Here is an 18,563-nt window from a genome sequence, read left to right on the forward strand (position 1 = left end):
AATACTCCCCTTCTGATCCATACATATTTATTTTACATGCTGTCAAATATTGAATATGTTTCCATTAACACAAAAGGATTTAACCTTCTGAGTGCCCTTGTGCTTCTTAAGAAGCATCTTAGCACTGGCATGCATATGGCCCTTGTGGCGTTCTCTGAATGTCACATTATCTCTTTCTGTTCTCAGGGTTGAGTGATCTAATGATGAATGACAGAGGGAGGATGGAAGAGAGATCAGATCCATGTGATTGCTGTAGCAACAGTCCAGTCATGAACGGGTTAAGAAAGGGATTTCTAGGAAAATTATTCGCAATATGTTATATATAATGGATACTGTTACATTCTCTGACAGCAAAATAAACACTGCTTCTTCTGAAACATTTGTCTTAATCATCACATTATTGTATTTCAGGTTTACTTATGAGATTGCACCTGTATTTGTGCTACTGGAATATGTCACACTAAAGAAAATGAGAGAAATGATTGGGTGGCCGGAAGGATGTGGAGATGGAATATTCTCACCTGGTACGTGATTATTTTATTTATTTGATGGTAAGTCTGACATTATGTAAAGGGTTATTTAGCACAGTGCCTCATCTTTACTCCTCACCAGGCATAATCTATGTTCTGATTCTTTCTTTGTCTGTTTACAAAGTTTTCCCCCATTGTTTACTTTTCTCCCTGTACTGAAGATATAAATATTCGAGGGCAAAATATCTTACTTAAGTTCTAAACATTTTCTTTGGCTACAAACACACGTTACACATTTGGTTATTCATTTTGCTGTGTTGAGTAATAGAAAAATACAATGGGGTTTGTATTATTTGGAAGAATCTTGACAGCTCATGAACTTGATTTAGAAAGATGTATATGCTGTGCACTGCAAAATGTTCCTCAAAGCAAACTACATACTACCATGAGCATAATGTGTGCTGTGTAGGAAATATAATCTGATGAGACATTTGCCTTGCAGTTCTATGTGTTCCGACTTTTAGAACATAGCAAGTCTAATATGTAGAGTGTTTCTGCCATCTATACATGGAGCTGCTAGAGCTTGAATAATGAACAGCAATACTAACCAATTGCATTGAAGAGATGTCTCTGTGTGCAATGCAGAGATTAGAACATTTAAGTAATTAGTGACAGCAGAAGGCACTGATTCTTCAGACTTCTTTTTATCATGTAATTTATCTCTTCCAGACTATTTTGTTAGGTACTTCAGACGTAAACACCATCCAAATTAACAAATTACTTTTCCTTGATCCTAAATCTATTAAAAGACACACATTTCTTTCCATTATTCTCGTTCGCCAAATGAAAAATTGCACAAAACAGCATGTTACTCACACACCACAAAAAGCAGGAAATGGCGCTTCTGACTGTGTGGAAGGACCTACGTATTTTTCATTTTCTTAGTGTATAACATCAAAAAATGAATGCATGAAAACTAAAAACCCATAACGCTCAATTACTGTATGCTGCAGTTTTTCAGCATTTTAAGAGCACAGGAGTTTCTATTGGAAAGCAAAGCTATATTGTTATTGAGCATTCAGGTAGTTTGTCTGTGATGGTGCCGATTGGGGCACTAGCTCATGGAACTTCCCTTTGAATTAGAATGCAGTAGTGCCTCGAGCTGTACTATCATACAGTAGTATAATGAATAACCTCCTAAGTGATGAATACCACACATTGTAAGAATCAATCTGTTATTAACCCTATTTATAGCCATAACATAGTGCTGGCTAAAATATATAATGAAAAAGACATATTCTGTAAACAGTACAGTATAAAACAAGGGTCAAAACAGTGGGTATTTTCATAGCGTTATCACCATATGTGACATACAACACTGAAAAGATAAATATATCAGATGAAATGCAGACAGCATATTGCTTCTCATTAATTTCCTAGACTTCTTCCTTTACCTCCTCTTCAAATTTTTTTGTCCCACCTTCTTGATCACACAGGTCTCCGTGCCTCTTATATCACAAATCTGAGCATACCTTCCTTATTTAGCAATGCCACCAACAGTACTTAGCCATTTTTGGGAAAGGAACTAAATAGGCAGCCCTATGAAAGTCCTACAAATGGCATTCCAACACCTTCAAAATAAGATTGGAAATACAGCCAGGAAACATGGTAGGCAACACAATATGGCATCAGCTTATCTAGTATTAACATATTTCAAATACCTTTATATCGCTAATAATTTTGCCACTTGGCTACCTGAGAGATGGCCATTCACTACAGGTTGTAGAATGAGTTGGAAATATGAAAAAAAATTCTAATTTAGCTACAGTAAGTAGAGGTAAATTATATGTACAGATACAGTCAGTTTGGCCTTTTTTCAACCATTCCAAAATTCTTGAATGAATGAACATCTTAAAGTAGACAGGTGCATTGGGGCTGACATTAGCTGTAACAGCAATTGGGAATTTGCAGCGAGTATACCATTATTCTTTTCAGTAAAGATTGTCTTCTGTGTATAGATAAATAAATATAAGTAACACAAGCATCGTTTGAAAAAAGAAAGCAACGTTTCGCACCTTACGGTCCTTTCTCAAGCTCCCCCCATGGGGAGCCTCATTTAAGTATTTTCACTTATACTTAACATAGCTAAATATATTATGAAATTTGTCATTCCAAATGTTTCAACAGAATAAAAGACAACATAAAAACATATCAAGTAACAATTTTGCCTGTATCTTAAATGGATAACTATATTTTCTTAAATTGGGTGAATGAGCACCTGCTAATCACATTTTTAGTAACTTACCAACACAGTCAAAATGTTTGACCAATACCTCCTGCTCCTATATTCCACAACTGAACTGGTAACGATGAATGCTATTGATATTTAGAGTGTATCTCTCTTAATGTATCTCTTAAGGTGCCATCTAAAAAAAATCAGGAAAAATAACAAAAGAATTGAGAATGTCCTGTTGTGCTATAGAATTGTTTCCCTGAGAATATTTTTTGTATTTCAACAATAATTTACAGTAGGTCACAATGTAAAATTTTAAGCATGTTTGTTGCATACACTTACCTTTATATTACACAAACAACATATACTTATTGCATTGTTCTGATTAGACTAGGCTCCCACTACTAACTATTTTCCTATGAAAACCTTCCTTACAGTGCAGATCATGATTTTGTAATCAAATGCAAACAGATTATGTCCTTGGGCCTACCCTTATCAACCACCATGTTCACTCAGCAGTATTACAGTGGGCATTACAGAAAATCAACTCCGCACCAATTATAATAATTTTAATATGTGTGCCTCCAGGTCAGTCAAGATGGCAATGCAATGAAGGTTCATTTATCAAGCATAGGCACTGCACTATCCATACCAGCAGCCTGAGCCAAAGCTTAGCATTCATAGTGGTAGTGATGCACCACGCCGTACCACTGAAACTAAATAGGCCGTACTAAGCTAGAAGAGCACAGAAGCAGAGAAGCACTGATTTATTTTGAGTTTATATACTGCAACAAAAGTACAAGACTGTAAATTGAACTCAAATGTAAAACATATGCAATGCAGGTGTATGACTTTAACAGTGATGGTCAATGGTTAGTACAGGTATTGAATCAATTTTATGTCAAAGTGCGTCTTTAAAAAATACACTAAGAGAAAAGAAATGTATATATTGTACTGTTTGGAGTATTACATTACACTGATCTTGATTATCTCTGAGTGGCCACAGTTGTTTTTCTTTGTTGCAAGAGGTACCCCAATTTCTGCTTTTGGATGCAAAGGTAGGATGGATTTGTAAAATTACAGACAGAAATACACTAATTATTGCATTTACGTTATTCTATTGTTATCAGCATGAATGGCTTGCAGCATGCTCACTGTGGGAATCTTTCTCCATTGGAATAAAGAAAAAATAGTATGCTTTTCTTTCCTGTTAATAAGCATTCAATTGCCTGTAATGGAATTTTTCAGGTTCTGGATATCTCCTCAGCTACTTCAACTTTGTTTTGGCGTCAAAGATTGATGCATGATACATTTATATTTTACTCTCCTGATAATTTGAAACATCCCCAATGTTAAAAAGATTACCAAAGCATTACTGAGCTCTGCCACCGTCAATGTTTCTGCAATAAACTATTAATTAAACTGTCCAAAACAATATAGACCCACTCATAAGTCTTTATATCTATTTATGCAGTAATGTGGTTATCATCCGATAAAACCAATCAATTTCTCAGGGAACGACCATGAAACACTATTGTATGGGACATAAACCATATGGAAAAAGTTTGTCAATTAATTCTTGATGATGGAAAATCTTTTTCAGGCATAGGAAAATTATTGAGAACATATAACAGAAAAAACAACATTTTCCAAAATAAGAGCCAGGAAATTTTTCCTACATAGCCATTAAAACTTGCAAGGATGTATGCATTATTTTATATATAGAGAGCGCCAACAGTGTACGCAAAGCTTTACCAGATTACAACACAGGGGAAATAAAGTACAACAGTGGTGATAAGAGCAGCAAGTAAAATGACAACTTAGGGCAAAGGGAGACCATGTTCTGAAGAGCTTACAATCTAAGTGGTCTATTTGGAGACTTGTAGCTACAGATTCAGTAACAGTGCTTTGTTAAAAAAAAATACAATCAGGGAGGTCAAGTGCACCTGGGCTCAATAGTATATGTGCAGATCATTTCATGAGATTTCTTTTTAGAAGTGAGTTTTCAGCTTGGCATTGACAAACAGGAAGTGAAGGTGTCGCTGAATATTGAGTGTAAGAGAGATCCAAAGTTAGGGAGATATCAGGGAAAAACGTTTAAGAAGCCTGCAGAGGTAAAAGATGTAGAGATTTGATATTCTTTGGCCGAGCGTAAGAGTTGAGTAGGATGAGAGATGAGAGTTGTGATATGCAGTATGGAGATGCAAAGAGAGGTGTGTAGAGGTGTGTAGAGCCTTAACAGAGAGGGGAGAACTGTGTAGTTTAAATAGAAAGATATCAGGAGGTCAGAAGAAAATATGTGTCTAGAAGGGCAGCAGATCATTTGAGCCACAGAATTTTTAATAGATAGTGAAGGAGAGAGTTGTGAGAAAGGGAGTCCAGAGAACAGAATGTGGCGGTAATCAATATAGATGAGAACGAGGGAATGTATTAGTGTTTTACTAGTTGTGGGACAGAGGAACAACATTTCTATTAGTGGAGAAAAAGGGGGAGGAGTTGAATGTAACCCCTAAGACATCGTATTTGAGAGAATGGGTGGATAATGGTATTATTGACTGTAATGGAGAAGGGAACATTGAGACCTGGTTTGGGAGGAGTATGGGAAGCTCTGTCATAGCTATATTAAGCTTGAGAAGATGAAGGGCCATCTAGGCAGAGCTTGCTGATAGGTACCCTGTGAGTTTTGACTGGACTGAAGGAGTAAAATCTGGTGTAGATAAATATAGTTGGGTGACATTAGCATAGGCAAGAGAAATATGCACCCGCTCTACCTAATGTGACCAGGCGGTCATAGAAACAGGCCGGTGCAATAGGGCAAAGGAGATATATATCAAACACAGAGAAGAACACTGTATGAAGTAAAGACACTTACATACAGATAAGTCCTTATATATAATGCACTCAAGGTCTGTGGGAGAGAGTGCCCTACTGAGTGAATAGTTGCAGTACAAAAGAGATAGTCTGGACCAAGTAGTAAGGTAAATTATTGTTTATTAAAATAATTTTTCATTCACTCAGTAGGGCACTCTCTCCCACAGACCTTGAGTGCATTATATATAGGGCCTTATCTGTATGTTAGTGTCTTTACTTCATACAGTGTTCTTCTCTGTGTTTGACATTAGCATATCATGATTGTTATACCAAAAGAGTTCATGAGGTGACAAAGCAAGACTATACATACATACATACATACATACATACACACGTACATACATACAGAAAGAGAGAGAGAGAGATCTAAAACAGAGCCTTGAGGTACACTAAAAGTGTGATCTACAGTACAGAAGGGGTGCGCAAACGCTTCTCCCTGAGCCCCCCTGCCTGCTCTCAACCCCTGTTCGCCCCCACCCCCCTGCTCGGCTCCCGCATCAAATGACACTACGGGTCATGTGACATCATGTTGCAATGGCAACTTGACGTCACATGACCCTGCGACATCATTTAATGCCGGGTTGCCATGGCGACGTGTTGCTGGAATGTTAAGGTAAGTTAAGTACAGAGGTCTCGCGGGATTCCCTTTGGGGAAGCGCGGGGCTGCTGTAACCGCTGCGCCCTGTCAGATAATCTCTCGGCGCCCCAATTTGCGAACCCCTGATCTACAGTATGGTGGTAGTGGTGGAGTTTGCAAATGAAAGAAAAGAAGGAGCGTTGGGAGAGGTAGGTTGAGAACCAGAAAACGGCAGTGCCATTGATTCCAAAAGAGTGAAGAATGTGGAGAAGAGAGTTATTAAAAGTGTTGAAAGCAGAGAAGAGGTCAAGAAGAATCAAAAAGTTACCTTGAAATTTGGCAACATGGAGGTCATGAGCTACTTTGGTGAGTGTAGTTTCAGTTGAGTATGCAGTGCCAAAGTCTGAATTGACAGGGTCAAGTAAGTTATTGGAGTTGAGAAAGTGAAGAATGAGAAACAATGCATTCCAAACATTTAAAGGTAATAGGCAAATGAGAGTCAGGGTGATAGTTAGAAAGAGAGGTACTGTAGGGTTAAGGGTATTCGTCTTGGGAATAGTTTGGACAATAGCATGCCTAAAGAGAGAAGTGAAAGTGCCAAACCAAAGAGATGAGTTAAACCTTTGATGAGGATGGGGACTAGGGCATTAGCAAGAAGTGTCAGGAGATAGAGGGAATCAGGTTGAAGCTGCATGGAGTGGAGGTTAAGGAGAAGAGCATCTGAAACCTATCTTCCTTTGCAATTGGAGATAATTATTCAAGGGTAGAATGAGGGGATTAAGGAAGAGAGGTGTGGAAGGAACAAGGGGATTTCTCTGGATACCTTCTACCTCAGGCAATAGAGTACAATAAAAATGCGCGCTGGCCATCAGACATTTTCTTTAGAGTCCCTTTTCAATGCTGCTCCCCATATCCCGTGATCAGCGGGGCTAGAGAAGACTCACACACATAAAGACAAAAGGATGGGGGTGCAGAAAAAAGGGAAACGAATCACTAAGTGTTCAAAGTATAAAACAATTTCTAGTAACATAAAAGAAAAAGTACAAAACTTACAATAAAAAGGATCATATGGATCCAGGTACACCAGGCAGAAAAAAACTCAAGCAGAAGCTCCATAGTACAAAGAAAGTCCCCCTCTCCGGATCGCAGTTGGTATGTGCTATGGGGAAGTTCCAGACTGGCATCCACTTCTATCTCCTGCACTCGTGTAAGCAGTGTTAGGACTGTAGCGTCATCACGTCAGTACCCAGCATGCAAATGGCTTGCCTACGCGTTTCATGTCACGTAGGACACCAGTGATAACTTCGGGGGGGCACTTCTACCTCACCCTTGAAATAATTATCAAAGTCGTGTTGTGTAATGGATGGAGTGGAGCATAATGTTAATGGAGGCCAAAAGAGTGAGATGGCGTGGGTTTGATTTGTTCCCATTTATTAGAAAGGTGAAGTAGCTCTGTTAGGCAAGAAAAAGAGTAGAATTAAAGTGGTTAGGATGAATTTATAGTTAATCAATTCTGCTAGAGAGTGTGATTTCTTCAAGAGGCAACTGACAGAACAAGTGCAAGAAGTTAAAAGACGTGTCGGCATGTTTAGCCAGGGTTGGTGGTTGGAGCACTGCAAGTGTCAGCGTACAGAAGGAGCATACAGCTCAAGTGAGGAGGGGTAAGGACAGAGTTGTAAGTAGTGACAATACTTTTTGGGCTCGAGGTGGACAGTAGTGAATAAAATTTAGATTTTATACTGGTTTTAAAGAACTGAAGGAACTGATGGTATTTACGATATGAGTATAAGCAGAGGCTGTAGGTTTTGTCTAAATGTTGTGAGAGAGGGAAGATATCATGAAGTTATGGTCAGGGAATGGTACAGAAGAGATTGAAAATTCATAAAAGGAGCTTTTTTTTGTAAAGACAATGTCAATGAAGTGGCCGTCCCTGTGGGTGCCTGAAGCAGTCCATTTGTGGAGACCAAATGAGGACATGAGAAAGAGGACGCGAGATGCTCAGGAAAGAGAGATGTCATCAATGTGGCAGCTAAAGTCCCCTAAGAGGAAAGTAGCTGAATCAGAAAAGACGAAGAAAAATAACCAAGATTCAAATTCATTGAGGAAGAGGGAGTGGGAGGATGTAGAATTTTGTGGCTTGTAGATGACGACTGTTAGTGCTAATGATATGAAAAATAAGTGTTCCTTTTTACAACGCGTATCCGACTTTCTGTTAAGGAGTCAGCTGAGTGACCTGCTCTTACCTCGTGCTCCATGAGGGGATTCAACCACCGCAGACTTCTAAAGGTCAAAACCATGGAAAACTAACAAACAAAAGAATTACACAGTTTAGAACACAGACATATAGGGCTAATGGAAACATTCCTCAATAACACTGCACAAAGCATGTCACAGAGGAGTCAGAGGGACAGAGATAAAAAGAAGCATGACAGCAAAATGGCTGACCTGGCTGACACAGCTTTGCAAGAAAAACAAGCGTTCTCTCAGATTATTATCAAGAGATGGTTAAGGCAGTCAAAGAAATAATGGAGCCAATGTTAACCTCTCACACACAGCAATTAAAGAGGCAATAATGGAAATAAAAGAGCAAGGATTCTCTTTGAGCAACAGATTTACTCAGGGCGAGCAGAGGATAGGAGATGTGGAAGGTGATGGTATAACTCTAAAAAAAACAAATGGGAGAGCTCGGGAAAAAAGTTGAAATCTCCACTGATAAATTGGATGATCTGGAAAATAGATCCAAGCGGAATAATCTCAGACTGGTGGGAGTTTCAGAAGACATAAGAGGTGAGCAGCTATTTGAAATGTTATCATATGACTTACCGCTAAAGTCGGGCATAGACCCAAAACTGCTCCTTCTTATAATAGAAAGTGCCCACAGACTAGGCCCGCCATGTGCTACCGGAGAAGAAAGACCCAAAGTTAGGGTGACCAGATATCACGGTTTAACCGGGACAGTCCCGGTTTTGCGTCATCTGCCCAAATTTTTGGGGTGGTGTTCTGGTTTTCAATCCTACGTTTGCCGGTCGCTCATGCGCATGTGTGATCAGAGCATGCACGGTCATCAAGTGCCGATTGCGCATGTGCACAAGCAGCCGGCAAGGTGGCGATCGCACATGCGCAGTAGGCAAGCGCTCTTCATGCATGCATAGTCTGTGCTCGATGTTCACGCATGGCATGCGTAACATTTGTCCTGGTTTTTGCTGGGACAGATATGGTCACCCTACCCAAGATGGTCATTTTCAAAATTTTAATCTTTCAAAAAAAGATGATGAAGTGGAGAGCATACAAAAAGAAACGACAAACAGAATGGAAGGGGGAAAAGATTCTAATTGTTCAAGACTTCTCTTCTGAGGTTTCAAGAGCAAGGAAGGAATACTCTAATGTACGTTCAGAGCTGTACAAGAGCTGAGACTCTTTCATGAAGATGGATTTGTAGATGTCTCTTCCTAACAAGGAGCTGCACAAATTTTGAGGCAAGTAAGAGACAGTAACAAGAAGAGAGAGAGTAGAAGCAGCCCTGGGTTAAGTGCAGAGTCATGCTCTGGTGCAGACGGATGAGCAACAGGACAGATTTCAGTATTTTGCTGGGGCGAAAAGTCTGAAAAAGCTTTAAAGTGATTTATGGAACTTGGAAATGTTATTTAATGTTTAGAGAAGAGCTGGGGGAGAAGAGAAGAGGAAGGATAAAAAAAAAGGTTTAAGGTAGAAGTGAAGATAAGGGACAGGAAAAGATTAACGATGTGGCGAAGGGGTTCATTATTTGGTTGCCAGCTTGAAAATATAATACAGTATGTCGTTTTTTCCATCCTAGGATGTGCTAAAGGCCTAATCTACTGTATCTCAACAGCCACATTCAGTTACAGGTATTCAGTTTTATAGATAAAGGGGTTACATTTACAATGACCTAAAGCAAAGTTTAATTTTTTTATATTTACAAAGGTTAATAGTTTTGTCAGCGGTTAAAGGTTGTTCACACCGAAACAGAGTAATTATAGATGGAAGTATAGCTCTGAGAAAGGAAACTGAGCCCTAAAGTCAAGTTTAGAAGTGTTATTTAATTAGAAAAACATTATTTATAGCTTATTAATGTAAATACAAGAAAGTACTGTTCTTGGTAGGCAATTTATTTTTATTTTTTCCCTGTGTGTTTTCCCCCTCTGTGTTTAATTGTTTTCTCTCTTCAAATTACCATAAGGAGATAGCAGATTGCAGAGTATATTGATTATACGCTATTGGTTGGTTTTCTAAATTGAAATATGTTGTAAAAATATTTGTATATGTGTTATATTGATGCTATTGGTGACTGTCTGTGCAATCTGTAAATTGAACCTACCCATATACAGCAAAAGGTACTTTTATGTTACTACATGGGGTCTCTATGTAATAGCTGGTGAGAAGGGTAAAGAAAATCAGTTTCCCAGGTTAAAATAAAAATTCAAGGCAGTATTATGGCCACCTGAAAACGAACATCCTGGAATATAAGGGGTATTAACACTCCTGTTAAAATGAAGACAATCTTTACTCATCTGGGTAAGCTTAAAACTGATATAAAGTAGCTTTTTAACAAATTAAGAAGGAGATGAGTAAAAAGCTGTACTGTAGTGCCGATGAGAATTCTAAAACAAATCTGGGGCAATCACCAACAAGACCCAGGTACATGCTGGGTACATGCTGCAACATTGCAGTGACATTTCTGAAGACAGACTAATGGCCCATCGGATTAACAGCGGGGGTCCCTGGCAGTCCCATTCAAACTGAATGGGACAGCCAGGGACCCCTGCGTGTTAATCCGATGGGCCATTAGTCTCCGCAGAAATGTCACTGAAGTGTTGCAGCATGTACCCAGCATGTACCTGGATCTTGTTGGTGATAGACCCAGATTTTCCAAGGCAAGTTTAAGGTAATTTTTAGAATACATGTCGGCGCACCTGTAAATACTCTTCATATAATAGCAAAGCTAGAGGGGTAGCCATATTCATTAAAAAAGACCTCCAACTAGAGGATATAAATGTATACTCGATTCACAAGGGAGATTTATTATATGGAATGTGATCATTGAAAAAGAGAAACTGTGTTTGTGTAATATCTACGCCCCAAACGAATATTCAAAAGATTTCTTTTTAAAACTTGTGCAAGATATAACCAAATTTGCCAAAGGGTTATTAGTGCTTTTGGGGGATTTCAATATTATCGATAATGTTACTTTAAATATAAAAAGATTTAAGGCCAAAAGGAAAAGGGAATCCAAATATGCTGTGGGAATATCTTATATGAAAAAGTATTTGAACACAGTGGATGCTTGGAGAGTTTAAGATATGACAGAGGCGTGAGATGGGTAGTCAAGGACGACAGTAAGTGTGGATATGGTAGGGGTCAGATTTTTGAATAATTACTCATGAGGAAGTGTAGAAAGAGGTATAGGGAAAGTAGGTGAGCGGAAGATGTGTAAGAGGTCTTGAAGGGGGAGGACGTAGGTGATATGAATATAGGTGGGCATATTTTCCACCCAAATCTAAATCTGCTGTATATTGGACAATTTCTTCTGCAGATGAGTTCCAAAAAGGCAGATTTGTTTTTTTTACTATTAGTAAAAATCTGACTGATGAATTGCGAGTAGGAGGAAAAGAAGACAAGTTCAATTTAGTGGTGTCTCCAGTTGCATATATATCCACTCATACCTCCCTCCAAATAACGTAGGGAGCGACACCTATGCTAAAAAAGGAGCACAACTGAGATACCCTGGGAAATATGCTAATGCCTATGTAAAGTATTTTTAAATGAGTCCTATCACAGCTTCCTAAAAGTATTTCCATATGAACTATACTAAGTTGACAAACCTAAGGCACCTAATGAATGGAATGGTGTACTTGTGTAAAACCCAACATGATTAGAACCCACAACCACTGCTTTTCTGGGCAGCAGCTCTAGCAGTGTGAGCTACCACCACCACCACTATAAAACGATATTTCTGGTATTCAAGTCCGACTTTGGATTTTTAAGAATCCAAAGTCAGATTCAAGGGTTATCTGAATGTATTTGATCAAATGACAGATTCTGAGGTATCCACTCAGATTTTTTAGTACCCAGACAGATTTTGGTGTGCAGATCGGTTTAAAAAAAAAAAAAAAAAAATGAGAACTCAGTATAGTTCTTATGGAAATCCTTTTAGGAACTTTGGTATAGGACTCATTTAAATACACTTTGAATAAAACTAGCTGCGGAAATCCGCAGATCAGATTCAGACAAGTCAGTCCATCTCTATTCCTATGGGAAAAGTAGAAGAGAAGGAAAAATATGGGAGGAAATGCACTGTAGATAGAATAATGAGTTGTAAAGTAAGTTAAAGGAAGAAAAAGTGTTAACAACAAGAGATGTTGAAGCTAAAAGAAAAAAGTAGAGAGGGAGTGTGATGGTTGTGACAATATGTGGAGAAGTTTGAAGAGATATTGTTGTAGCTGAAAGTGGAGGAAGAGTAATAATGGGGCAGTCTAACAAGGGTTTTAAGTATAGGACTCTTATTAGTGTTAGAGGAGGGAGCTCACTGTAAGATGTCCAGTGATATCCACATGTAGAAGTAATTGCAGTAGACAGAAATCCAACTCCTGTTTACAGTAATGTTGTATGACCCCAGATACACTCAGAATGTGAGCACTGTCTATCCTGTGGCACACTGCCTCCTCAGAACTAGTGGCTGATTCTATGTATGCTGATGCGGCCTATCAGGCAATTTGCAGCATATATAGAATCAGCCCCTTAGTGTGAGTTTATACTGCTAAAATGTCACCTGAAATAGCTTCACTACTCACATTTCTTTCATCTATTAGTCCGAGTACATGTATGTATGTGCTTACTTGTGTGTGTGTGTGTGCATGTTCACATGTATATGAACATGTATGCAATTGTTTAACTACCATATACCAGCTGGTTCAGCTGCCCTAGGGCCCACTACCTTTAGCGGCCCATCCTCCACACGCTAGAACACTGTTCCGGCACTTCTTTTGGCAGCTGGAACAGTGTTCTGGCATTTTTAAACGTCCTCCTCTCTCCACACCCCTTCTGCGGGGTCCCTACCTGATGTCGGGCCCCACTTCTGCAATCACGAAATGGGTGGGCTCCCTCCATACCTCCCTCCACCATTGCAACCGTTCTACATGTCGGGCCCTGGGGAGAGAGATTGACCTTTTTAAAAATTTGCACCAGGGTCCAATAGTGCAACGTTCCCCTGCATGTATGTGTATGTATATTTATTTATGCATTTATATATATATATATATATATATATATATATTGCAAAGAATGACCTAGGCGCACATGTGCAGGGGAAGAGAAAGGAAAAAAGAGAGGAAAAAATCATAGGGCAGTATATCAATACAAACAGATAAGAATTCGGTGAGATATGCACTTACACTAGTAAGATCATTAAAGGCCTTTAATCCACTTAGGGACTCTCGAACTCAGCTCCTGTAGTTCGTCTGTTTCTTGGCTCCTGGATCTTTGGAGGGGCTTGTCCTGAAGGCTCCTTGCAGCAATCACGATGAGTCTGTTTTAGCAGACTGTACCTGCACCTGTACACCTGTACCTGTACACCGGTGTATATATATATATATATATATATATATATATATATATATATATATATATATATATATACACACAGACGAGCCAACGAGTATTCTAAAACTTGCCTCAGTTTGAATGGGACTGCCAGGGACCCCTGCTATTAATCCGATGGCCATTAGTCTCTGCAGAAATGTCACTGAAATGTTGCAGCATGTAACCAGCATGTACCTGGGTCTTTTTGGTAATTGCCACTGGTTTGTTTTAGAATAACCATCGGCACTATAGTATATATATATATGACACCACGTTGCAGTCTCTTTTAGCCCCAGATTTAAGGCAGGAAACATAGTATTTCTCTATATGGGGTTAATTTACAGGGATAAATAATACACTGACAGGCCCACCTCCCTTTAAGTTAAAACAAAATCATAAAATAAACTCCTACTCCTCTTAGGAGATTAACTGCACATGCAACTTCAGACCTTACTAACTGGATGGACAGCTAAGTTGGTTACCCCCCAAACAGGTACTATTATAGCTGAACATATACAGTCTGAACACAGCAATAAAGTGTTTCGCTTATCTGTTACTCCAGGGTTTGGAGCAGACATCCCCGCTTCAGCACGGTCCGCATCCTTCCTTCCTAGGGGAGCTCAGACCCACGAGAGCTCAGAAAATATCTCCTCTGTAAGTCCAATGTTAAGGACAGGACAACCCCACTTCAGCACAGTCTCGCGTCCTTCCTTCTTCTTCTTGGGATTAACAACCCAGGCAGTCCTAGCAGGCTCCGCGACCACCGTTCAGTGGGCCTAGGGGGCTGTGCCAGCTTCCATAGCCGGGGAGAACTCTTCTCTGTCCCCCTTCTCTGGGTACAGCAGTCTGTCTCTGTGTGTAGTCGCTTCCTGACTTATAAAACTCAACGTGCCATCAGGAGTTCAGCCTGCTCAATTAGCCAGCAGCTGCTGCTGGCTTCTCTAGGGGGATTAACTCTCTGTCCACTGGAAAGTCCCACAGCTGCCCTATTCCAGCACCTAGAGCCAGTGATGGTATCACTATATATATATATATATATATATATATATATATATATATATATATATATATATATTTAAAGCAGAAAATAGCCGTGTTAGTCCAGTTGCGATAGTTCAGAATAAATGAGTTCTTCAGTATTAGGTGATACCTTTTTCATTGGACTAACAATTTATGTCATAGGACAAGCTTTCGAGAGTTCTCCTCTCTTCTTCAATCCTTTGTATATCAGTATTGCTTGACCTGAAGAAGAGAGGAGAACTCTCGAAAGCTTGTCCTATGACATAAATTGTTAGACCAATAAAAAAGGTATCACCTAATACTGAATAACTCATTTATTCTGCAATATATATATATATATATATATATATATATATATATATATATATATATATATATATATATATATATATAAATGCATTCGTAAATATACATATATGTGTGTGTGTGAAAAAAGTGGATGCGCAGATAACAAACTGCCTATAGGGGTTTTGATAGTGTCTATATATGCTGACATAATGTTTTAGATTCTGCACAAAAACCAATAATAAGATACAAATTGAACATATACATACTGTAAGGCACAATATAGAAACTCAAAATTAACTTGACGTGTCTCAATGAGGAGGAATAGTAACACTGGATCAGTGTGACACATAATATGAAAGTCCTGATGGGAATAATCCTGAAAATGATAGAGAAAAGCCAATATGGTGAAGTACTGTATGATTGTATTGTCACACGCAGTGGGGAAAAGCTACTCACAACGTAGCATAAGTTAACAGCATTTCGGATACAATCCCAGCCACAATGGAGACTGCGGATGACGCGTCTCTGCCTCAATGCGGGGATGCCATGAATCAGCTGGCCGAGTCCAAGAATCTAATCCTCACGCTATTTCTCTCCCTCTCATCACCTGACGATGACGTCGATGGGATGCAGGAGATATCTGTATTGTGGTAGCCCTACTACCTATATAGCACTTCTTGCTATGCTCTGTCAGACTCCATGGCACTATATTATTAGGTGCAGTCTTACTGATATTCAGCAGGTTATGCAAGCATTAACCCTATGCGTTTCATCTCAGTTGAGACTTCCTCAGGGGATAGACATGTGATGTCTCACCCTTCTATATAAAGGAATACTGTAGATGTGATTTGATAGGTTGATTGTTTCCACACACCCTACCAATCTCATTTTATATATATATATATATATATATATATATATATATATATATATATATATATATAGTGTCTGGCCTTCAATCATGAAAGGGATGGAAGAAGCAAGGCACTACGGAATTTTTTACACTGCAAATTTATTGCCAATAAATCCAATGTGACGTTTCGGCCTCTCATGGCCTTTCCCAAGAGTATATGGCATGACAAAGGCCATGTGAAGAAGAAACGTCACGTTGGATTTATTGGCAATAAATTTGCAGTATAAAAAAATTCCGTAGTGCCTTGCTTCTTCCATCCTTTTCAGTTATTACTGGATTACCATACAGAGAATCCTGAAGCAGTAGCACCAGTATTTGTACTTCTGTGTCTCATGATTGTCTAGGTCCCTATTGTTTGCAATACAGTGTAGTGTCTTATGCCTGCTCTGTTAATTTTCACACTACCCTGCCAGCATCCTTATCATCACATCTCATTTCCTCCCGATATCCATTATGTCTCTACAAAACTGTATATAATATGCTTGGTTTCTGAATTCCAGAAGGCACCTTCCGGCATTGCATTGCTTTGTAATTATTAATCACCATGTAATTTTTTAAAGCAATTAGTACCCATAAATAAGGTTACAATATCAAATGTAATTAATACATTATGGTGTATACTAACTAAGCTTATAGATTTAATGATCATTTGTTTCTTTTATTGATGTCTGAGAAAAGACATTAGGAAATCCTGAGAAATACTTTTATCATCAACAATTACCTGAGTAAACTTTTTCTTTACAAACTTTCATCCGCTGTTTTAATAGACCAAAGATAATGTTATCTCTGATGCTTATATCCTGTACTAAATGTTGCTCTAGGTGGTGGGTAGTTAATGCATGGTGTTTAGAAACAGCTTGATTAAATGTATGGTCAAAAGTAAGTGGACACTTTTAGAGGTTTTAGATGTCAAATAGAACGTCATGGAATATATGTGGAATATATATATCACTGAATCTCTGTACCAACACAAAAAACATTATATGATGTGTGTGTGTATATATATATATATATATATATATATATATATATATATATATATATATATATATATATATATATATATATATATATATATATATATATATATATATATATATATATAGAGGTATCAGTACCGTGTTAGCCGAGCTTCAATAATCAAAAAATAAATAGATGATACCGTTCTGTGGCTAACGAAATGCTTTTATTTGTGCAAGCTTTCGAGATACACTGATCTCTTCTTCCGGCGATGTTACAATGAATGAAGAAGGCAAAAGGTATACTTAACAACAGTGTCTATACACCTATAGGGACCACAAATTATCCACACACACTTTTAGTTGTGCTACAATCTCTCACATTTCCACACCCACCCACACCATTTATATCCACTCCCACTCCACACACACCTTTTTGTAAAGCACTGTATATACTGTGGGCTCTCCATTCATTTTTATTCACACTGATACACACACACACTCTTACATCACTTGCTTTCAGTAACCTTTTGACACCTCTAGCCATAAAACACATCCACACCGGGGGAAGGACCAGCACAGATAACATTCCAAGGGACACTGTTGTTAAGTATACCTTTTGCTTGCTTCATTCATTGTAACATCGCCGGAAGAAGAGATCAGTGTATCTCGAAAGCTCGCACAAATAAAAGCATTTCGTTAGCCACAGAACGGTATCATCTATTTATTTTTTTGATTATATATACACACACATACACAATGTTTTTTTGTGTGTGTGTATATATATATATATATATATATATATATATATATATATATATATTGTAATGTTTATTATTTACTTTAATTAGTTTATCTGGCTGCAACAAAAGTCTGTCATTTGTATTTTTCACATTTGCCAATAAGGGAAATTCAAACTACCCCAATCCATGCAGAGTTTTATGAACCCAATGTAAGGGAATGAGATGCTACAACCCATTACCATAAGATTGTCACTCAACCCTACTCAATTTTTAACCCCTGTGCAAATTTAAGATGATTCCCATTGGGCAAAATAGAGTCAAATGTCCCTATTCAATATACAGTACTGTGAAGCTTCTTCCATGTGCTAGAGAAGATTTCCGATCCATTCAAAGGAATGGTACTAAAATAACTTCACAGCATATTTAATAAGGCTAATGTGTCCTGACACATTGGTGCTAATACATTCAGGATTAAATACATCTTAGCATCGTCTTAATGAAACAAATGCCATGATTCATAAGGTCTTTTTTTAAAGCTGTGATGAGTGAAACTCAGCACGAACATGAAAAAGTGCTATTGACTTGAATGCCAGCTTTCCATGAGTCTCGCTGTGATTGGCACTCTAATATTAACGCTGTAGGTTACCCTGTTTAGTTTTCAAGAGATATTACTTATGCTTTACCACTGCAGAAAAGGTGCTGTGTAGACTGTTGCTCCTTAGGGGATGATTTCTCAGAGTTATACTTCAATTAAGCAATTTGAAAATAATGTTTTATCAGAGACATTTGGGCAAAACTAGGGTAAACGTAGAGGTGGGGTGGCAGAAAATCTTTGATAAACCTTCCCTTGGAGCCAATACCTAAATGCACTGGACCTTCAGTTTGTTGAATGA

The 18,563-nt window shown here is 38.4% G+C and overlaps 1 protein-coding gene across 1 annotated transcript in view; it reads left to right on the top strand.

The window, feature by feature from the left end:
- Positions 1–18,563, top strand: part of GAD2 (glutamate decarboxylase 2) — a 105,538-nt gene that overhangs the window by 32,999 nt on the left and 53,976 nt on the right. The window contains exon 6 of the mRNA XM_075587615.1: positions 412–524. Within this exon, the coding sequence (XP_075443730.1) occupies positions 412–524 (113 nt within the window). The remainder of the gene's footprint in view (positions 1–411; positions 525–18,563) is intronic.

The sequence above is a fragment of the Ascaphus truei genome, chromosome 2, assembly GCF_040206685.1.
Source record: "Ascaphus truei isolate aAscTru1 chromosome 2, aAscTru1.hap1, whole genome shotgun sequence".
NCBI lineage: Eukaryota > Metazoa > Chordata > Amphibia > Anura > Ascaphidae > Ascaphus > Ascaphus truei.